Source organism: Symphodus melops (assembly GCF_947650265.1).
Source record: "Symphodus melops genome assembly, chromosome: 6".
Classification (NCBI taxonomy): Eukaryota; Metazoa; Chordata; class Actinopteri; order Labriformes; family Labridae; genus Symphodus; species Symphodus melops.
Window position 1 is genome coordinate 12,062,660 of NC_136696.1, and position 21,012 is coordinate 12,083,671.

The 21,012-nt window shown below is 44.0% G+C and overlaps 1 protein-coding gene across 4 annotated transcripts in view; it reads left to right on the forward strand.

The window, feature by feature from the left end:
* The window catches only part of rassf7a (Ras association domain family member 7a), a 30,901-nt gene that overhangs the window by 4,732 nt on the left and 5,157 nt on the right, over positions 1–21,012 (forward strand). Inside the window, exons 1-3 of one of the 4 annotated variants that reach the window (XM_079347010.1) lie at positions 1,862–2,614; positions 18,855–19,048; positions 19,835–20,763. In XM_079347010.1, coding sequence (XP_079203136.1) covers positions 18,946–19,048; positions 19,835–20,763 — 1,032 coding nt within the window. In that variant the 5' untranslated portion in view covers positions 1,862–2,614; positions 18,855–18,945. Of the gene's footprint in view, positions 1–1,861; positions 2,615–11,633; positions 11,804–15,383; positions 15,539–18,854; positions 19,049–19,834; positions 20,764–21,012 lie in introns of those variants that run through there. The other 3 variants (XM_079347012.1, XM_079347013.1, XM_079347011.1) reach the window with 3 other exon arrangements.

The following is a 21,012-nucleotide window of genomic DNA, read 5'->3' on the forward strand; positions in this document are numbered from 1 at the left end:
AAATGAACTTGGTGTGGGTATTAGCCTGTCAGAAGCTATAAAGTGTACTTACTTCTTTGGTGCTTTTAAAATGTCACTCCTCTTCAGCACCTCAGCCTTTTCTCACTGTGGCCTTTAGTACCCAAGCCCTGCCTCCGGAGGCTCCCCCCCCCCCCCCCCAAACTGAGTGTGTTTTAAGTGATTTGTCAGACAAACACAGCTTTTAGATGTGCCAAAAGCTTTGCTCCACGGACAGAGCAGTGAGGCAGTACGTACATAGATGTGCCGTGACTCTCTGCGGGCCTCTCTGACTCAGCCTGGCTAAAGGCTACGGCGTTCTTCACTGGGGTCTTTTGTTTGCGTGATTCAATTCATCGAACTTAACACAATTAACGCAAGGCGTTTATTTTTGGAGCATCTGCTTTCTGCAGTGCACACTGGTTATTCAGCCCTGTGACTGCTTGTCCTCATTAGTCTGTTTGGATAACAGCGTGATGTAAGTGATAATGGCAAAGTAAATACGACGCCGATGGCCTGCTGCTGCTGACTCATTGAGTTGAGTCCTGAAACTACAATGGCTTTTTTTTTTCATTTTTTTTTTTTTTTAAGTTAAATATTTATCGATGGTGCAGAAATCAGTGGATTCAAATTGCAGAAAGTTATTTTCTGCCTTTTCTCTTACTGTGACATTTTACATTCTCTTTTAATTTACTTCCTGGAAAGGTCTGCCTCATAGTTATAGAACAATGTGTGAACAACTGAGTTTCATTATCTCATGTCCTTGGCTAACAAGAGATCCAAACAAGATAGATAAGGAAACATTTAGATGGTCAAACAGACTTTGAAGAGGTGTAAACAGTAAAGGAATGCCTGGGATGCAGCAAAGAAGTGACATCATTGGCCAATACAATAAATAAGGTACCTTAAAAATATATGTTGTTGAAACTTTTCGTTAATGACATTTGTATTGCATTTAAAAATGCTTGGTTGATTTTTAGTTAACCATAAACATAAAGGTGAGGTGATAAGTTGTTTTAAATTTGTTGTCTTGCAAATGATTCATGTTTTTTTTCTTTTTTTTTTTTTTCTCTACCATGCCGTGTGTTAGATTTGGGAGAGGCAGTGTAATGCTACATGTTTATTTAGCTGTATAGCTGTTAGCTCGTCATCACATCTAAAAAGTCTGCAGGCGAATGAAAGATTTTACTTAATACAGAATCTAGGTCAAACATATTCAGTTTTCTCCGATGTTGAGGGACAGTAGCGTCTGACTTTGATCTGGTTGGGTATTCAGCCCGGCTCCAGTGGCCAGTATTGGTTTCAGGTTGTATGTATCAGGGATTGGTGGGGGGGGAAGGTACAAGACAAAAGAAGCTGTTAATGAACCAACTTCCAGATTTTAGGAAGACGACATGACAAAAAACTCTAGGTGTGAGGAAAACAAAAAAAGGGGATGGGTGGAAGGGGGGGGGGTGGTTTGGCTCACACTGAGGGGCTCCCACATGTCGTGCCTGACCCATTGGTCACGCATGTCTTAGCTCTGTGTTGGTGCGTGGGAGAGGTCTTTGGAGATAGAAGCACATTTGAGGACTGTGACATTGTTCCATAATTGAAAGTGGAGCAGTTTGAACCGCTCGATTAGCCTTTTGTTTTGTACATGTGTGGCTCTCTGGAACAGAGTGGTCCAGATTTAGAAATGTTCACTCTGTCATTTTCCCACAGGGCGTTGTCCAACTCCAACACAGATACAAACGCAGTCTCTCTGATTGCACCTGGACTGCTGGACTATGACCTCATTCAGGAAAAGGGAAGAGAGAATCACCTGACAGACTCATTTGTGTAGTCAGCTGTTCACATGACCGGAGGCCAGAGAAATGGATTTCTAATGCCTCAGGTTATAGACCTTACAAACAGAAGAGGCACGTGTGTAAATACACGTACATGCAAAGAGTTTTGACTTTATCTGGTCTTATCGCTGACTTGCATTGCAGTCCGTCTTTTGTGCCTTTGGGGAGTGTAGTTGAAAAAACAGAAGTACTGAGAAAATTGATACAGGGAGCGAACGACGAAGCTGAAACCACACTTTGAACTACCTGAAAAGTGGGAGGTACCTGATCTGTCAGCACAGCCGGAAAGGGTGGGGAGAAAAGAGAGTGAGAGAGTGAGCGAGAGACGAGTGACTGGGAAGGGTGTGTTTTTGTGTGGGTGAGAGACAGAGAGGGAAGGAGGAGGGGTTGAGACAGACACACAGAGAGAGAGAGAGAGAGAGCGAGAGAGAGAGAGAGGACTCCAGCAGTCTCTCAGATCTTGGCTGTGCTGAAGACAGCGCAGAAGAAGTACATTCCTGAGGCAGCAAGCGAGGAGAGGACAAGCAAGACAGAGCGGGGAGACCTCACGACATCCTTTAAATTTCTCTGTTGACCACAGACGACTGCCTCTGACCTCTGCTGGACCTGCACGCTCCTCACACACACACACTCTCCCTCTCTCTCTCGCTCATTCGCTGCCGCTCTCGCGTACCAGCCGCACAACCGGCTTTGCTGCTCTGTAAGGAGTGAAGGATTTCCCTGTGAGTGAGAAAAAGAGACGGAGAGAATTAAAACTGCTGAAGAAAAGGATCAAATCCTCTCGCTGGGTGAGTGTAAGAGCTTCTTTCAGGGATTGTTTAGAACGTGTCCTTGCCGGATTGAATGACAGTGTCAGGAAGTTTTCTCCTAAGTCAGTCTATCTGGCTGTGGCTTTGCTGTGTGTTCCAGCATGCACATGATGACAGTGATTAGGCTTTTATTAAAACATGTGAGCTTGTGTGTGTGTGTGTGTGTGTGTGTGTGTGTATAGTTTCTGTGAATGGCAGAGAAACAATCTCGCGTCTTGTCTCTGGGCAGCTAAGCTGTGTCTTCAGATGTACCTGTTGACACAAGACCCGCCACCCAAGTGTTCCCCCTGTATGAAACAAAAGGACCCAAACCTGTTTGGGTGAAACTTCACTCGTTTTTTTTTTCTTCTCTCCTTCACTTTTTTTATGTGTGTGGAGAACTTTAGGGGTTAATAAAAGAACCAGCCTCTCTGTGCAGTTTAAAAAAATATATAAATTTGCCTTGTCAGACTATCTCCCACACAAGCTTCTCCTTTTACCACAGTAGGCTTAAAGATTAATTAATAGCGAGCATGGGCAGAGTTCAGCAAACTCGCTGCCCCGTTTAACTGTTTACTTGCTACACGTCTCAAATGCCAACACTGTGCGAGTCCAAATCAGCAAACCCAGCCTATTTAAAGCCCTGACTCATCATTATGCACAAGTAGCATCTTAGTTAACATTTCCCTGCATGGTATGTGTCAGATAGCGGGACTTAGAGCCTCATTAGCAGTCTGAATTTGCTATCCAATCATAGCCATCGATTGGAAACCCCTCCAAGCCCTCACCCCTGGGAACTGATTCTTTTCTTTCCTGACAGTGGGAGTTGCACGATAATACCTCACATGCTCTCACTGTTTACATGTTTCACAGTGTGAACTTGGTTTCATAGAGATAATGTCAGAGCAGATGGTTGGAGGCGGTGAAGCCAAATATACAACTTTGACTCAAGTATACATCATAAGTTAGCTTCATTTGTTAGTTTATGTAGGTTTGAAGTTTCTCGCTGTAGTTGTTACCACTAGTGTTACTTTTACAGTCATGTGAAGCTGCAACAGATGAGCTTTGTTCAAACATGTTTGCTCCTTTGGACTGTTTTTTTCCTTTTGAACGTTTCTGTGCTTAACAGAGACAACTATGAAAGTGCATTAGCAAACCTAACCTAATTAGCTAACCTAACCCAAACATGCCAGTGTTAAATGTTACAGAAAATGGATGGAAGTGATTTTTTTTGTTTTATTTTATTTAACCTTTTATTTAAGCAGGTTGGTCCCATTGAGATTAAAAACCTCTTTTCCAATGGAGACCTGGCCAAGCCTGGCAGCAGCAAAAAAAACAAAAAACACATGGACATACAAATGGGGACACAAAGAAATACAAAAGTACCGTTCACAAAAAGCACAGCAAGTGGTTTAAAATAGAGCCATCTACGAATCTTAAAAGTTTTCAGGTGTTTAGACAGCTGAGCTAAAACATTGACAACTTACAGTCTGCTTCCAAGTCTTTCAAGTATTCAACTAGCAGCAAGGGACTTTCTTTTTCAATGTTTAATGGCTTTGTGAAAAACATGGAAACAGATTTACTATAATAGTTTTTATTACCATGAATTGAGGGCAGAGATGATTAACGAAGAAACCAAAGATTCACATTTTTTAAAGAGTGTTTAGTTAGAGTCTTAGCTGGTTATGAAATACACTGAAATAGATACAGATGACCAACAAAAGCAAACAAAACCTTATGAGGTAAGACTGATTAATTCTGTACAGTCATTTGTAATGCTCGTAACCACTGCTGCTATAGGTAAACATCAAACGCTGCAAAATAGACCTCTGATAGTTTCACTGTGTTTTATGTGTGACTGTTCAAAGACATCAGAGACAGATCTCCTTATCTGAAAACACCACTTACACATGTAGAAGACAGGCCAGTAAAGATATACATTTAGTCTTGTACATATTAGTCTATAATTACTTTGATTTGAGAGCACAGTCAACCGAAGTTAAATTCCTTGTGTGTTTAACATACCTGGTCAATAAAACTGATTCTGCTTCTGTATCGTTTTGTCCACATGGGGCGCGAAAAATCAACGCAAGCGGGACATTCCTAACAGGAGTTTAAAAGTATATCAGAAAAAATGCAAACTGAACTTTTTTTTTTTAATCTTTAATTAATATTTTTACCATTCTGTCATGACACATCGACAAATGAATTGGCTACTATTTTTTTGTGCTACTGATCTCTGGCCGTCAGTATGGCAACCACTTTTAGAAGTTAGTGTTGAGCTCTGACTTTCAGGTACTTGGGGTTTGACAGAGGAGGTTATTCTTATTCTTCAAGACAAGTTTTCCATGTGATTCCCAGTCGTGCTGTATTATATTCATTTATTTACCTGTAAATGGCAGAAATTGAAAGTGATTGTTTGTTATGCTCATGGTACTTAATGGACAGAGGTGATGATGTAACATACTGCTACATCATCTCCCCTCTGTGACGCTCTATATTATAAAGATGTCCGTCGATGTCAATCCGAACACATTACGATTATAGTTATATATAGATTACAGTTTTTAAACTTTCCTCCTGGGCTTGTGAAGTTAGCGCCTCTCTTCTCCTCTCCTTCCTTTTGTACCGTATATTTTCAGCTGCCTCGATAGTTCTTATTTCCTATCACATGAATGAGTCTGTTCAGCACCGAGAGAGAGCACAGCATCCTGTGAGTCTCATCCTGCCTTGTTCTCGGCAACGTTATTTTTACTGCTCTTTCACTGCTCGAACACAGAGATGGACTCCCCTCCTCTTTTGGAATAATCTGTCTGTCTGTCTTGTCTAGTGTCAGTCTGTCACTCAGCTTGTATGGCAAGGAAAGCGAGCCCCCCCCCCCTCCCTCCGTACACTGAGATGTCTCCTGGGATTCTTGATGGAAATATTCAAAGTCCTTCTTCAAGCTGTGAAGTGACTTCATTTCCCCACCATCCTTATCAGGACTGTTTCCCAACTCCTGCAGATGCACTCAGAGCCAGAAGTAATTGGAAACGCTATAACAGCATGTTGGCGGAATAATATGTTAGCATGTTTCCAAATTGGGATTATTTTCGGGAAGGTGTTTTCCCTCTCTCTCTCTCTCTCTCTCTCTCCATCTCTGTCTTTTTCTCCTCCATGTGTTGCTCCGTCTACCTCCCTTGCTCCCTCTTGTTCTTTCCGTGCGTCCTTCCCCTCTTGCCTGTGCAATGTGACGGAAGGTAGCGCTGCGCTCTGCTCATGTCGGATCCATTAGGGATGAAAGCACACTGCAGTGATAAAAGATTGATCCAGTCCTTCCTTGCAACACATTCACATCCCCTCACACGGCCGGCTCCCCTCATCCTCCCTCGCACAACCCTATTTCCAATCCAAAGTCAACCCAGTTTTCAACTTATTAAACTGTCTGTACTCATCTAAATAAATTATCCTCACCAAGTTTGTGATGGAAAACTTTTCCCTGAAGATTTCATAACAGGGAACAGAGTGTTTTTCTTGTGTCGGATGTCTCAGTCAGCCTGTTAAGATTACAAGTTCCTAATAATGATGGAATGTAAATAACTCCCTTAGTCTTTGACAGCTCTTTTTTTTTTTTTTTTTTCTTCATCCCTTCACTCACCAGGTGCTTTTCTTGTACCAGGAAGGTTAATATGTATTTGGCTAGCAGAACCAGTAAGAGACTGGCATCTAGCCCAGCAAACCCAGGCCTGTGTGTCACCTGTTGTACCCAAGGAGGCAAAGAGAAACACAACAAGACCTGTAGTTTGACAGCGGGGAAGCTATAATTACTTAGAGGAAGGAGGGGATGTGGAGAAGGTATTTCACTGCGGTTCTGCTTTTAGATCTTAAAACAGGAACATTTCAGAGACACCTGAATGCACTTTTTTTTTGTGTGTGTGTGTTTTAAAGCTGCAGAAAGTTCTGGCGCAGAGCCTTCTGATCCCAGGTGGAGTAATATATCCTTAAGGGAATGTTTTTTCTTTGACAACTGCCAGAGTTTTTCTACCCACAGTCAACCTTTTAAGGTACTAAAAGTTCAAGTTTTAGGTCATAAATCGGCATCCACATCCTTAACCTGAATGTCATCCTAAATATGCAGGGAAGATATTTTCTTAAACCAGCGACTCCCAAAATGTCTTGCAGAGCGAAGTCCACCAAAAGGACGTGTTCCCAACTGTGTTCAGCTGACTGTGAAGATCACCTGGGTTAAAGCTGTCATGTCCTGTCAGACTGAACTTCCTGCAGCCTTCATGGGTGTTTGCTTTGTCACGTCATCCGACCTAAAGCTTCACGTTCCCTGTTCACTTGTAACAGTTTGAAATCACAGGCAGGTTGTAGTTGCTGGAGTTACGGATGTCTCTGTCTGTTTGTCTGCCCGCTCTGTGTGGAGCGATTGTGCCGCGGTAAACATCTCTGCCAACCCCCCTGGGACGGTCATGTGACTGTGTCAGTGTGTGTGTTTGTGTGTGTGTGTGCGTGAGAATGACTGAGCAGCAGGTTGCTCCCCTTGCTTAACCAGCCATGCAGTGTTGACTCTCTGCACACCGAGCTCTCTGGGCAGTAAATAACGCGCTGCCTCAGCTGAGGGCCCCGGACAGGGCCAGAAGGGGGGGTCAAGACGCCGGCGAAGAAAGAGAAAATGTCTGCCTCAGGCCGCGGAGATACTAAATCAACAGACAGGAGCGGGGGACAGGCAGGTGGATGTGACAGACTCGTCCCTCACGCTGAGAGGTTTGACGTTGGAGCTGTCATTGGATGTAGATGAGTTTGATCAAGTACGTCAGTCAGGAGCAAAACCAGCAAATGTTGCGCATAAGTTGAAAGCAGCTACTGGAACAGACACATTTGGGAGCAGAAATGCACTTTGAAAAAGTTAACGCTTTCTTTGACATGTATTTAAATTATAAAATGTAATTTCTCTGAAAAGTAGAATCTTTTTAAGGTTTTTAAGAAAAATAGAACAGGTCAAATTGTAACAGAAATCTATTGACTATTCCTCTGAATCATTTTAAGGTAAGAGCAGAGTGGAGGCATAACGAGGTGGACTTTTCTGGCAGCATAAAACCTTTTTTTTTTTTTTTTTTTTTTTTTTTAAAGAGACAGTTTCCAAAAGCACCCATGGAGGACCTTTTCTTACCAAAGAGCAGCAGTGGAGTCTGACTACTGATTTTTTCATTATGAACAAGGAAAAGACACTGCACATGTTTTCACCAGAGATTTTTTTTTTTTTGCCTCTTGAATAGAAAGTGAGTGTTTACTTTAGACCACCATGCTTTGACACAACCCTGCTGCAAAGAGACCAAAGCGGACACTTTTTTCATGCGTAGAGATGAACAGATACGCTGTATTCACTCAGACTCAGGTTACCCCTCTTGTTTTGCGGTTTAAGGTTCACAGTTTGAGTCAGATGCTGGTTTACTGAGTTTCCTGTGTGTCTTGGAAGATCCTGCACACTCAAACATGGAGCACAAACTGCCCTGGTTTTTCATGGAGCAAAGCTAACAGTAACAAGGTGAACTTCCCTAAAGATGTCCTGTTAGAAACTGACCAATTTCCATTATATTTACTGTTGTCCTGTTTCATCTCAATTGGACATTTTTCAGGCTTAGGCTTTTTGTGTCCACCGGCCTGCTGTCTAAATATTCCCCCTTTCACAAACACACATTTTTGTGTTGTCTTGTCAGCCTTCCCTTTATCACTCCCTTCCCTCCTCTCTCTTTGTCACTTCCGAAGTGATAGCCGACTTATCTCATATGTAAACCAAAACATCAGCAGCCGTGTCAGCATTAAGCTGTGCGTGTTTGTTCATGTGTACCCATGCCAAGGATCACCCCGGTAATCTTGGGTCGGAGTGGTAAAAAAGGCTTTTGTCAAAGAGAATGGGCAGCTCAGACAGATATACCCTCTGACTCCCAAAGGTGCTCCTGGGATACTGGGAATAAGCCATAAATCTGCACCCCTGCCCTCCTTCCTTTTTCTTACTCATCCAGACCATCCATACATCCTCCCCCCACTGCTCTGATAGGCGTGATCGGTGTTCCTCCTCGGAGTAATGACAGGGAGAGAGTTGTGTGTGACACCTCCCCATCAAACTATAAATCAGGCTTATTGAGAGGCCCACCCTAAGCCTTGTGATCCACATGCAACACTAACAGTTACCACCCTTTTTTTGGACTCCTTTAAATGGGTGCATTTAAGGCTGGTTACCAATTGTCAGGTACTCAAAAATAATCTCCAAATGAAGAACTGGCTAGTGGCTAAAGCTAGCATCAAATGACAGAACAAAGTTTTCTCATGATCTGGTCAGAGCCTGTGTGATTTACATTCAAATAGCAGGTTTTAGATTATTAAATGAAGGACTGTTGTTACACGTTTAACCATAAAGATTGGCTTCTTTTGTCAGTTATAAAAACATGTTTTGTTGGAAAAAATGTTCAATTATATTTCATTTTATGATACTGGGAAAAAAAAAAAAAGTATTATGATCACTGGAGCCCAAGGCCTGGTTCAGTTTGGCACTGGCTTCATGTTAGATTTATGTTAACTCCTTCTTAAAACTTCCTGTGCGATTACAAGTTTTTCTTCTTTGGCACCACAACCCCCCCACCCCACCCCACCCCACCCCACCACACACACACACACACACACACCTTTGTACTTTTGTAAAATAACATACTCTCTGATCCGATTGAAGCCTGTGGGGACAAGCTGCATTCTGCCTGACTACATAGTCTCTTAGTCTCTTTTTATACATGTTCACTTATAAAAGTCCTTTTCTTTTCTTCCATTTTTTTCTATTTTTGTAATAACCGGCCTGTTAGCTCAGCTCCAGTCTCTCTTTAAAAAGTTGTTCATTGAGAACATGACTATAAAACTTTCGAGCGATTAAAGCGGGAAGTGTGTTCACAGTACAAAGGCTTCATTATTAACTAAAGTCAAAACACTGTTCCTGGTTTTATGACGTATTGTACATTCCATAGTGCTTGTCTATTTGATCTCCCCCGTGTGGATCTTATCGTAGCACAAACAACTGCGTTTTTGTGGAATGAATCTCTTGCTTGGTTACGAAAAACAACAACTTATCTGCCTGTAGCAGGATTGTATTCATTGGGCTGCCACAGGTTACCTGCAGGTCTACACTACACTACACACACACACACACACACACACACACACACACACACACACACACACACACACACACACACACACACACACACACACACACACACACACACACACACACACACACACACATATGACTCATTGTCACACTGACTCCATGGCTGTGTTTACCTGTATCCTCTCTCTCCAAGGGCCATGTATGTTGGAACTCCCTAGATAAATATTAGGTGGGTGTGAGATGAGATGTTTTGCGTAGCTGAGCGACCCAGCAACATGTGAATCCGAACAGCCTGCGGCTTTCTCTCAAAACTTCCTGACACTTAATTCCAAGAAAACCGCAGCCAGGAACTCAGTTTCAGTTTCAAAGGTGACTCTTAATAGAAACAAGCAGTGTATGGACTGCATTAGCCATAGTTGTAGTTTTTGAGCTGCCCGTGAAATGTCCGTGACCTCAGATTGATGTCTTTGAAGGAGACTACTGTAGGTGGAGTGCTTCACTTTCATGTGGGAAAACATTGGCTCAGCAGACGGTTTCTTTATGTTGGAGTCGTGTTTTGGTTGTAATATCGTCTTTCCAACCCTACACAAGAATGCACACCTGGTCGGTTGGAGATTGATAGCTGTTCTAACTCATGTGTGTTTGTGGCTTGGAGTTTCTTGTAGAACTCTTACTACTTCTTACTTAGCATAACCTTAGGTACATGTTTGTCGTGGCAGTTCTCAGGAGATATCCCCTCCAGCTTGAACTTAAAGTGTAAATTGCATCATGAATTGCATGGGATAAAATGATGATGAAACACAAACACGAGTCTCAGTCACTGAGAATGTAGCCGTCCTATAATACCGCCGAAGTCACTGTATGAATTAAGGTACGTACATTTGCTTGAATTGAAGTTCAGCATTACATCCAAGTCCTTACTTTTGATTGTGCTTCATGAATATAAAAAATGAAAAAAAAGTTCAAAAAAAAAAAAAAAAAAAAGCTGGGGAGTGAATAATTGATATGAGCAGACATGGAAGCGCCCTTTAAATTACTAATGAGTTCAGCTTCATTCGTGTGACACTGAAGGCCGTGGCATTGCGGGCTCCTCAATGACACATGCATGCACGCAAACAGGAAGCGAGAGCGGAGCACCCTCACATGCACCTGCAGCTTAATATAGAAGGAGTCGGTCAATTTAGAACTATAATTTCCACATGTGAGCTGTGTAAATTGCATCCCTTAAATGAATGGGTTCACTTTTTGTTTCTTCCTACTAAATCAAGCATCCTCATTTAGTTAAAGCCATTCTGCCTGACGTCTTTCTGTCTGCTATATGTACCATATTATTTGACGACAAGATAACTGAGACTGTGTGTTTTCTGCACTCACTCCACATTCGATATACTGCTTGTTCATTTTTTTGTTGTTTGTTTTTGTGTGTGTGTGTGTGTGTGCAAGTTTGGCTGGGAACAGAGCAATGTCCTCCTTCACTGGCAGGAATTGCTGAGTCAGGTAGGGCAGTATATAATTACACGTGAGCTCCCATCAGCAGTCTTAGACCACTTCTTCTCTGGCTTTACCCAACAATAAAAAACTCCCGTGCACCCTGGGCTATCAGGCTGCAGGCTGCCAGATGATTTGGAAACCAGCTTTGCTTGGCCTTACAGCCACTCTTAGTGCTTTTACACATGCACAAAACTCCTGAAAAACTCTTTATTTTTTTCCTAAGAAAGTCCGAGTAAGAACACCGCAGGATGTACTCAGGAGAGTTCACCTCTTTTGTTAATGTTGTTAATGATTCCAGCAAACTACACGTAGAGGCAAACCTTCTCACCATGTTGTACTCAGTTGATCTGTCTGCAACTGAAACCCATCTCTTAAAATTTTCAGGAGCACATGTTAGAAAACGGCTTCTGTGAAATCCTACATTGTCATTCCCACCACTAGCTGCTCTGGCTTAGTAGGTGGATCCATGAGTCAGCGAGAACAAATTCCTGGTCTCTAATGTTCCTCGCCTTCACTCTGTTTCCGGGGTTGAAGCGGAAAAGTGAATGACAAACCAGGTATGAGTAAGCCTTTTACCCAGTGAGATGAATAATGTAGTGTTGTTTTTGTGTGAGGCCAGGGCTTAAACTATTCTTTAAACTTTCTCACGGGAGTGTCATCGCCGTTCATTGACTTACAAAAAGTGTGTCAGGGTTTCTTTATTTCTCCTCGGTATCTCAAAGAAACCTACTTTGGAACATTTGCAAGAATTTAAATGTAAGATGACACCTTTTCCCATTTTCTAGTCGACAGTGGTTCAAGTGAAGGTCAACGCCTGATTTCACACTAAATGCTGTTTAACACAGGGTGACGGTAGTGTTAGTGACAGCCACAGGTGATGAGCAGACTGTGAATGACCATGTCGAGGCCTGTTTGCGATCTTCCGTTGTAATCCTCATGAACCTATGAACCCGCTTTTGAGGGTCCATTACATGCAACAGCAATTTCCCAGCTTGTATGTTTAGATACTGGACATGAGTTACTGAAACGTGCCTATTAGTCCGGCTGATGTGGGATTCATATATGCAAGTCCGCATTTCTACAAGTTAGGTATCACTGCTTATATTTGCCCTTGACTCAGAGCCAAAGGTGTCCCCTGTATTAATGAACCACTGATCCCCTCTCATTGGTATTTCACACTTGGACGAGCCAATCATTATAACCGAGAAGGGCTGCAGCGTCAGATCCCTGTATGCCAGTATGACGACTAAAGCTTATTAGTGCTGTTTCTGATTCCTCCGCGCTGAGTCATTAGCATGTCAATAGAGAAGAGACACAGGCGAACGGGGGGTGGTGGGGGGGGGACATTTTCAAAGAGATGGTCGATCACAAGCATTCGGATTTTGTTCTGTAAAAAAAAAAAATTGCCAAATTAATGTGCTGTGAAAAAATGCATTATTCATCAGGTGTGTGTTGAAGCTCCAGTGAAGCTACTAGCTGTTAGCGGGGAACCAGGCAACCGTTCAGTCTAATTAACAAGCAGTATGTCTGAAGAGCCTGCAGCAGCCTGGCCCTCTGCTTTCAGGAAGGAAGGAGCAGCATAGTCACTGTCACAGTAAAATAAACTCTCTCTCTTTTTTTTTTTTTTACATATGCACTAATGCCCTCGTAAAAAAACTGAGCGTTATCTTGGCACTGCAAACAAAAAACAAACATAACCCAGTTTTCTTTGTGGAAGTGGAGCTTCAGAAGTTTTGCATGCACTACAAAGTGAATAGGCCACTGTTTGATGTTTTGTTAACACCTCGCAGACGCACTAAACTATCCGGCTGCGACTCCGTTGTTGTCCTACATTTGACTGCCTTGTCACACACTATAAAACCAAAAGCTATCCTGCATGAGAGGAGGTGAGTGTACATTGGGAAGCTGTCGTGTTTAGATATCGTCCAAGGGAAGCTCTCAGATCTCATTTCTTGTTTTCATCATGTGCCAAGTCAAGGACCACGCCCTGTTCTCTGACCACCGGCGCTAAAGCTCTGCTGATAATAGCCTTTAAGTGGAAGTTTGTGAGGCTCTGGTGGAAGAATCTAAAAAGCCACACTTACTTTATGATAGACGCAACCTGAAGCAGATCTAGATGGTGGCATTTTTTTATGTGAACTTCAAGTTTTCAATCAATCAATTTCCATAAATGTAATGTAGTGCCAAACCATAAAGCAAGTTATCTCAGGAAACTACAAAAAGAGAAGTCCTAGATCGACCTCTTTGTTTTATTATTCAAAGATACCCAACATTAAACCAGGCACACAAAAGTGGCAAGAAAAAAACATGGAACAGACAGGGTCATGAATAAACCATCTTTAACATATAGAAAGACTTTGTAAATAAGGAGGAATGATTTTTGAAAATGCAGGGTTTTGAATAAAGAAAATGATGTTAATACTTACAGTAGGAATATTAACGAGTGACATTTCCTCGAAGCTGTTTTATATTGAAATGCTGTATGGAGCTTGAATAAAGCCCTGAGGCTGTGACTGTAATACTTTTCGCATTATAAATGATATTGATTTTTTTTTTTTAAACTGTTACCAGCTTCACCTGGGTACAGTAACACATTTTAAATGATGGCACAGGTGTAGAAAGAAGCCTGAGCTGGATATGTGTTGGAAAGTGTTTATAAATTATAAAACCAGATAAAACTCCTTCAAAATAAAGTTTGACTGTGTTGGTTTGTAGGACCACTCTTTTCAATCAAATGTACAGTCATGAAACCTTTTTAGATTTCCAGCAGCTGTAATTTCTGGGGGAAAATGATCATTTTCTACCATTTTGACTAATTATTATTGTGTTGCTCTGCACTTACAGGCCTGTTGTGGACTGGCCTCATCAGTCTTTAAGCGCATAAAACTGCACTGACATGAAGACGGGGGAGGAGGAGTAACAATGCAAAACATGAGGCGAGGGAGGACAAAAGAAAAGTATCTGTTTTCCATTTTATTAGCTTTATCAGTGGTTAACATGTGGACACAGCAGAACAGCTCTAAAAGCGAGCGAGGCGACCCAGCGATGCCAGGGGCCACAAAAGAGGCCACTCTGTCTGCTGAGTGTGGAACCAGAACAACAATAGTGTCTCTGCAGTACAGATGAGACCACGCTGCTCGGTGCCAGCGCGTTACTGGCTATTTGAGTGTTTTTGTGTCTCTGCCAACCTGGACCAGAGTGGTACAGAGGACACAGCTTCTCTGCGCTCTGTTCATTGTCCTCCAACAGCGATGTCTATCACGTTATATAAACCCTACCCAGCCTGCGCCAGGGTCATATCTCCTCTTATTAATACGAATTTGTCTACACTTGTTGTATTTCTGTGCGTTTGTGTATCTTCCTTTTGGGGGTCCGGTCACAGGCAGCGTGATCTACACTCTGCCCTTTTCCTCCTGCCATTGTTCCTTGGACTCCTGTTGCTGCAGAGATAGCCGTTATCACTCTGAGCTGGAAGCCACCTCTCGTTGAGATTAGGCCTGAAATGGCATGATTTCTTGCGAAAACACCTTCAGTTAGGAGATTTGACATGAATGCCCGCAATGCAACCTTTGACCACTGCGTGACGCCTCGTGCGCCACATGAATACTTTTTGCATGACGCTCCCAGTAGGCGCTCTTCATGTAGCCTCAGGCCATAGGTGTTGCAACGTTACAGTCTTTCATAGACTTCCTTAGAATTTCACCGATAACCTTTCCTCCGAATGTCTCCCACATGCTGCTCATACTTCCAGAAACTCATTGTTCAAAACTTTGCAATTGGAATAAAGAGTTAGCAAAGGGGCCTGTTGGGACGAATACACCTATAGTGTTCTATATCTTTTTATGTTTGTCCATGCATTTGCAGTCTGGGTCCGGGTGTGGAAGAAAATCACACAAATGAATAGAGGGTGGGTGTGACCTGTAAGAGTCTTGTCTGAGTCAGATGTGAGGTCTTTTACATTTTCAATAAGAAGTCATATCTAAAGTTGGATTCCAGTACAGAAACAATATCCATCCGCGCCCTTCCTGTGATGTCACTTACGGACAGCTCTAGTTTGGGGCATGTGACTAGCTTGACCAAAAAAGGGCCCGTCAATAGACAGGCCAACACTGCTGCTCATACAGTGTGTCACACAGACGAGCCGACTCATGCCAGGAGTCTGCCGGCGCTGGGATGCTAACCGCCGCTGCTCCCAGTCCAGCTCGACAAAGTGCTGGGAGGCTGTTATTGAGGAGAGACAGACGGAGGCACAGACAGGCTGATGAAAGACGCAGAGCGGGTTAGCTGGATGGGTGAGTGATGATGAGAGGGGAGAGAGAAAGAGAGACGGAGAGGGAAGGGCACATGGCTCCAATCATTGCTCTTTACTCTACCACTCTTTATCTATCGGAGTCCTCTTCCCACATCCTCTCCCTCTCTCATTTGCTCAGTGTCTGTCTGTCTTTCTCTGTCTTTCATCATACAGTACGACTAGTCTGTTGTCTTTATTCAAACTAAGATTAAATGTCTTTTTCAGCGGATGTTTTTGTGTCTGTGGCTCGAGTGGGAGATATACGATAACCTCTAAGTATGGATGTAACAATTCTCTGAACTCCCGACACCATATGATTCTCTCCCGATTTATTTTAGGAGAATCTGGAAGATGATTGGAGCGTCTCATTGAGCTGTTGATTAAATGCTGCATCATGTCAGTTGTGCTATTTGTGACAATTTCAAGTCTTGTTGCAATATTTGAACACAGTTTTTTTTTTTTTGTCTTTCATTCTGGAAATTTGTGGAATTTTGTCTTGGAAAGCCAAAATGCTTCCACTGCCATGATGACGCTTGCTCATTACAAGCAACCTCCTCCAGCTCGTACAGCTGCTGCTGATGCTTCACCACACGACTGCGATTCATTTTTCAGAGAGCCGATTCGAACCTTGACACCTTTTGAATTGATTTTTAACTGCCTCACGAATAATCTTTACATCCCTACCCTTAAGTGATTATGCATGAACTTCATTCCTTCCTCTGGGGGAGAAAAAAACCCCAAAACATCACAGGAATGAGCTCAGAGTTTCAACTGAAACTATGCTCGTTTGTTTGGGTGGGTAAGAGAGAGGGAGTAAGGGTCAGCCTGAGGTTAAAGGGTGGGATGGAAGTGCTGGTATGTGGATAAAATAAAGAGAAATGGATAACTTTAGTGGCCTGGATAAGAAGTTGTCTGTGCGTGCAGCGAGTGCAAAGTTTTCTGCAGCTTTTGTTTGTCGACAGTATTTGCCTGTTGACTCAGTCACTCGAATAGCAAATGTGTTGATTGACAGCCTGTTTGTCATCTGCGATATTTTTTGACTTTATTTCAGCCCTTGTCGTCGTTTTTTTTTTTTTTTTAGCCTTTGCTGTTGGCATGCGCCACAATTTCTGCGACTTAGTAAAAGGTGTCTCTCCTGCACCTGTCTTTCAGTGCGGAGTGACAAAGGAAGCGGGGAGCTGTGTTGTGAAAAAAGGAGCAGGGTCAGGCTGATGTCTGCGCCTGTGACATAGAGCGCAGACAGCAACCTGAGACTCGCAGGCCTGTTTGTTTCCTGTTAGTGCAGATTATCACATTTCAAGCCAGGAGGGACGATGAACTAAGCATCATGGGAGAGTTCTTTTGCTGTGAGATGTTTGTGTGTTTGCGATTTAATGAGATTGTCACGCTACATAAAACTCCTGTCAGGTAGGAACTCATTTCCCCCCCCCCCCAAAAAAAATGCAGACATGTTTGTAACAAAAAAATGTGACAAGTTCAGTTTGTTTCAGCCGTGTAGTTTCTCTGCAAAAAGGAGAGTTTTGATCCGGGCGTGTAAAGTAGCATTCCACCACACAAGGTTTCCAGTCATGCAAATGTTCCTTCATCTCTGCGTGTTTCGAGGGGGGGGGGGGGAGTCTAAAGGAACATAGCTTCAAGTAAATGATTATCTGCTTATTTTGTGACTCAACCAGTTAGTCCTAATTATGTATTGCAACACAGCACACCCTGTGCCCTCTTAAAAGAGATATATTGACATCTCCAGTGTGTTGAAATTTTACTGCTTTTGATTTCTTGACAGCGCTCCCCCTTCATATCAAAATGATATCGCCTCGCCTGCACGGCCTCAAAGGAATCTTTTTACCACATGTGATCATCTGCCTCTGTCTCCCACTTGTTCCGTGTGATGTCGTTCGATCTCCCGAGCCGCGCCGTCATCCTCCTCTGTTTGCGATGTCACGTTGAGCTGCACTGTGTGATGTGCTGTTGCCACATCAGATAGGCTGTTGCTCCCCCAGCAGAGTCGGTGTTTGGCGTCCAAACAGCAGAGAAGTAATGGTGGTGGTGGTGGTGTGTGTGTGGGGGGGGGGGGGGGGCAGTCAGGTCAGCAGCAAAAGGGGGTGGAAGGGGGTGCAGGAGAAAAGGGAAAGGGGGGTGCAGGGGCAGGGTTGAGGGCTTTGTTAAGAAAAGCAGGAATTCTTCCGGCTGGCAGATGAAGTCAGTGCATTCCTCCAAAGCAGCTCCCTATAGGCAGCCAGTGGAGCAGAGCCAGGCGCTGAATGAGGGGCAAGATAATGGTGGGGCTCAGCTTTAAACACCTCCCATTGAGAACCGGAGAGACGGAGAGAAAGGGAACACCATCTGTCTGACTATGGGTGAAGAGTTGTCTTTTTTTTTTCTTCTTCTTTTTTTAACCCTCCTAGGCTACAAAGTTTCGTTTAGCGTGCCAAGTTCTATAGAAAAATCCCTCCGCTGCCCAGGGGCATTTCACTTTTTATGAGCACTGCGGTATTTTATTACGTTGTTTTGAAGCTTGGCTGTAAAAGTACACCCTGGCAGAGAGATGCCTGGATAACGATATTCATTTAGGTTAAACCTGCCGCCTGGACGCTTGTTCGCCTACCTGCTGATCTGCTCTCTGAAGTCTGATGAGACCTAGTTCTTCTCCTGCTGAGACGGATCAAACTGAGACGCACACGCGCACGCTTCTTCTCCCCCCTCCCGCTGCGTTCCTGTGTATTCGTACCCGCGCAAACACCCTATCCCAAACAGAGACACACTTGACTTGCTCCACTTTCCCCTGTCCGTTCCCCTCGGCAGTAAGCTATCATAACGGCTTTGAAGGAGGGCAGCAGAGCGTTTAATTGGGTTACAGATTGGCATTTATGCTCCCAGGTCCACAAGATACTGCTGGGACTTCTTAACTAACCACCAGGAACCTCACAAAATTTGACACTGCTCTTCCTCCTGACTGCTGGGCTCCACACATACACTTCAATGATGTCCTCTCACTCAGCACGGAACATTCGTGACGTCTGTCCAGTTGAGTGTAAAAAAACAGGTTTTTCAACAACTTCTCCTGAGGACACGACACCCTCCAGTGTTATTTGTTTCGAGTGGCAACAAATTGTGTCATATGTTGGGATAGGATTACATCACGATCAACAAATCAGTGAGGCCTTTAGAAGCTCAGCGTGACGTCTTCTTTAGTTGACGCCGAGAGCTCACTCGTGCTTCTGCGTTCAGAAAGGTCGAAACAGACGACTGTATTTCTGCACTTTTATCTCAGGCGATGTCGACACACCTCTAACATATTTTATTTTGTTCTTGTCTTCCAGAGCCTTTGCGATGCAGTGTTGAGTGAAGTGAAGCTTCAAGTCACCGTTTTAAGACCGTCTTACCCTTGGTCCCCGTCCTGCGTGTTCCCAGATGGAGCTCAAAGTGTGGGTGGACGGAGTGGTGCGGGTGGTGTGCGGCCTCTCTGAGGAGACGTCCTGCCAGGATGTCGTCATAGCTCTGGCTCAGGCCATCGGTGAGCATCTCAAACTCCTTTTTTAAATTTTTTCGCTTTAGAAAACATTCAGCTGTGATGATGCCATGTCTATAACTGCTGTTACTTTGCACATTGTTTGCTTGCTTGAAAGATTATCTTAAGGGGCCTCAAGAGATTAGATAACAACCATGCCTGTAGAGACGATTCAAAACAAAGAGTGCTTGTAATTACCACGGTTGCTGAAATCGGTCTGCTTTTAATTCTCTTCTGCCCCAAATCCAGGACTTTGCTGGACTGTCAGAGGGGTCAGTCTGCGTTTAAGCCAACTCTCTGTCCCTGTGTCTTCCAGCTATATTCAATCCATACATTTCAGCAGTGTTGAGCAGCACAAATCCAGATTTAGCGCTCTGCTCCTTCCATGAGTGAGCTGCCTGCCTAGTCATTAGGGAACGTTTGTCCTAATTTCAAGGTCCTTGTGGAAACTTCAGTGTATTTGAATGTTTTTTTTTTTTTTTACATTTCGTGCCTCAGTCTTACACAGCAGCTTTTTATGCCTCTGCTCAAAGGAAGAGATTCAGAGGTATCGGCATCTTCAGAGTGTCTCTGTCATTTGTTCACTCAGCATCACTTGCGTAGAAGTAGTGGGAGGAGTCGGACTCACCGTTTTAATTACACTGAAGGTTATAGGGATCTTTTACGTCTCTTTTTAATGTTTGTGTTTTAGCTTCTTTAATTTGATGGGTTTTTTTTTTTTAATTGAGTTTGTGATTTACAGTGTCTAGGTGATTATTGTTGCACTTACTCTCAGTCTCACTCTGTCTACAGGTCAGACAGGCCGGTATGTCCTGATTCAACGTCTCAGGGACACAGAGAGGCAGCTGCTTGCCACAGAGAAGCCTCTGGAGTCCCTGGCTAAGTTGGGCCAACATGGCAATGAGGTTCAGTTCTTCCTGCGTCGTACCGGCCCAAGTAGCAGTGATGCACCTGGCTCGAAACAAGACAAACCAACTCCCCTCCCTCTGCCCAAGCACCCCGAGCCTGAGAAGCGCAGCCAGCCTAAGAAAGCCCTCACCTTCAACCTGGGGCCATCCACCTCTCCTAGAACCAAAGCCAAACAGTTTAAGAGATCTCCTCGGGACTCTCCGGAGCAAAGAGCCTCCCCCTCTCCTTCGCCAAGTCCCGTTTCCTCTCATGTGCCATCCCCCTCTCCCTCTCCCACCCCGCCTATAGGCCCATCCAAAGAGGAGGTCTTTAGAAAAGTTCTTCAGCAACAGGAGAGACTGAGGGCTTTCGAGGCCCAGTTAGAAACCCTAGAAAGGGAGTCACATTCCTGCGAGCGTCCCCACCCTTCTCCGTGTCCCTCACCTGTGTCTGACGCCCGACTGCAGGAAGAGATGAACGCTCTGGAGAAAGCGATGCGGAGGAACCAGGCCGAGCTTGCACACGAGCAGTACTGGGAGGAGGAGCTTCAGGCGGAGGTGGAGAGGGAGCAGGGGATGAGGAGGAAGCTGGGGGAGCTCCACGCACAGCTCGACGAATGCGGCCGGCGGCTGCACGAGTTCTCCGTTCGCTCCGCTCAGCTGGAGCAAGAGATCCAGCGGGAAAGCCAGGACGAAGGGAAAGCGAACAGACCAGAGGAGTCCCTCGATGCGATAAAGGCAGAGCTCCAGAGCCAGGAGCATCATGGGACAGAGCTGGTGGAGCAGTTATCTGAGACTGACAAGGCTCTGGGGAAGGCAGAGTCTCTGCTGCAGGTAAGGAGAGAGGTCACGGTTCTGGAGAAAGGGCTTTAAATCAACATCAGCCCATACGTAGACGTTGCACAAAACGCCTTCCTAATTATACTGTGAGACTGTATCCCTCTCCTATCTGCTTACTGCAGCAAACACTAGAGCAGAGAAACTCTTAAAAAAAAAAAAAGAAGAGTACTGATCCAAAAACATGATTTACTGTGACATCAAATAATTACACAAGTGATTTTTTGAAAACTGACACGTACATAA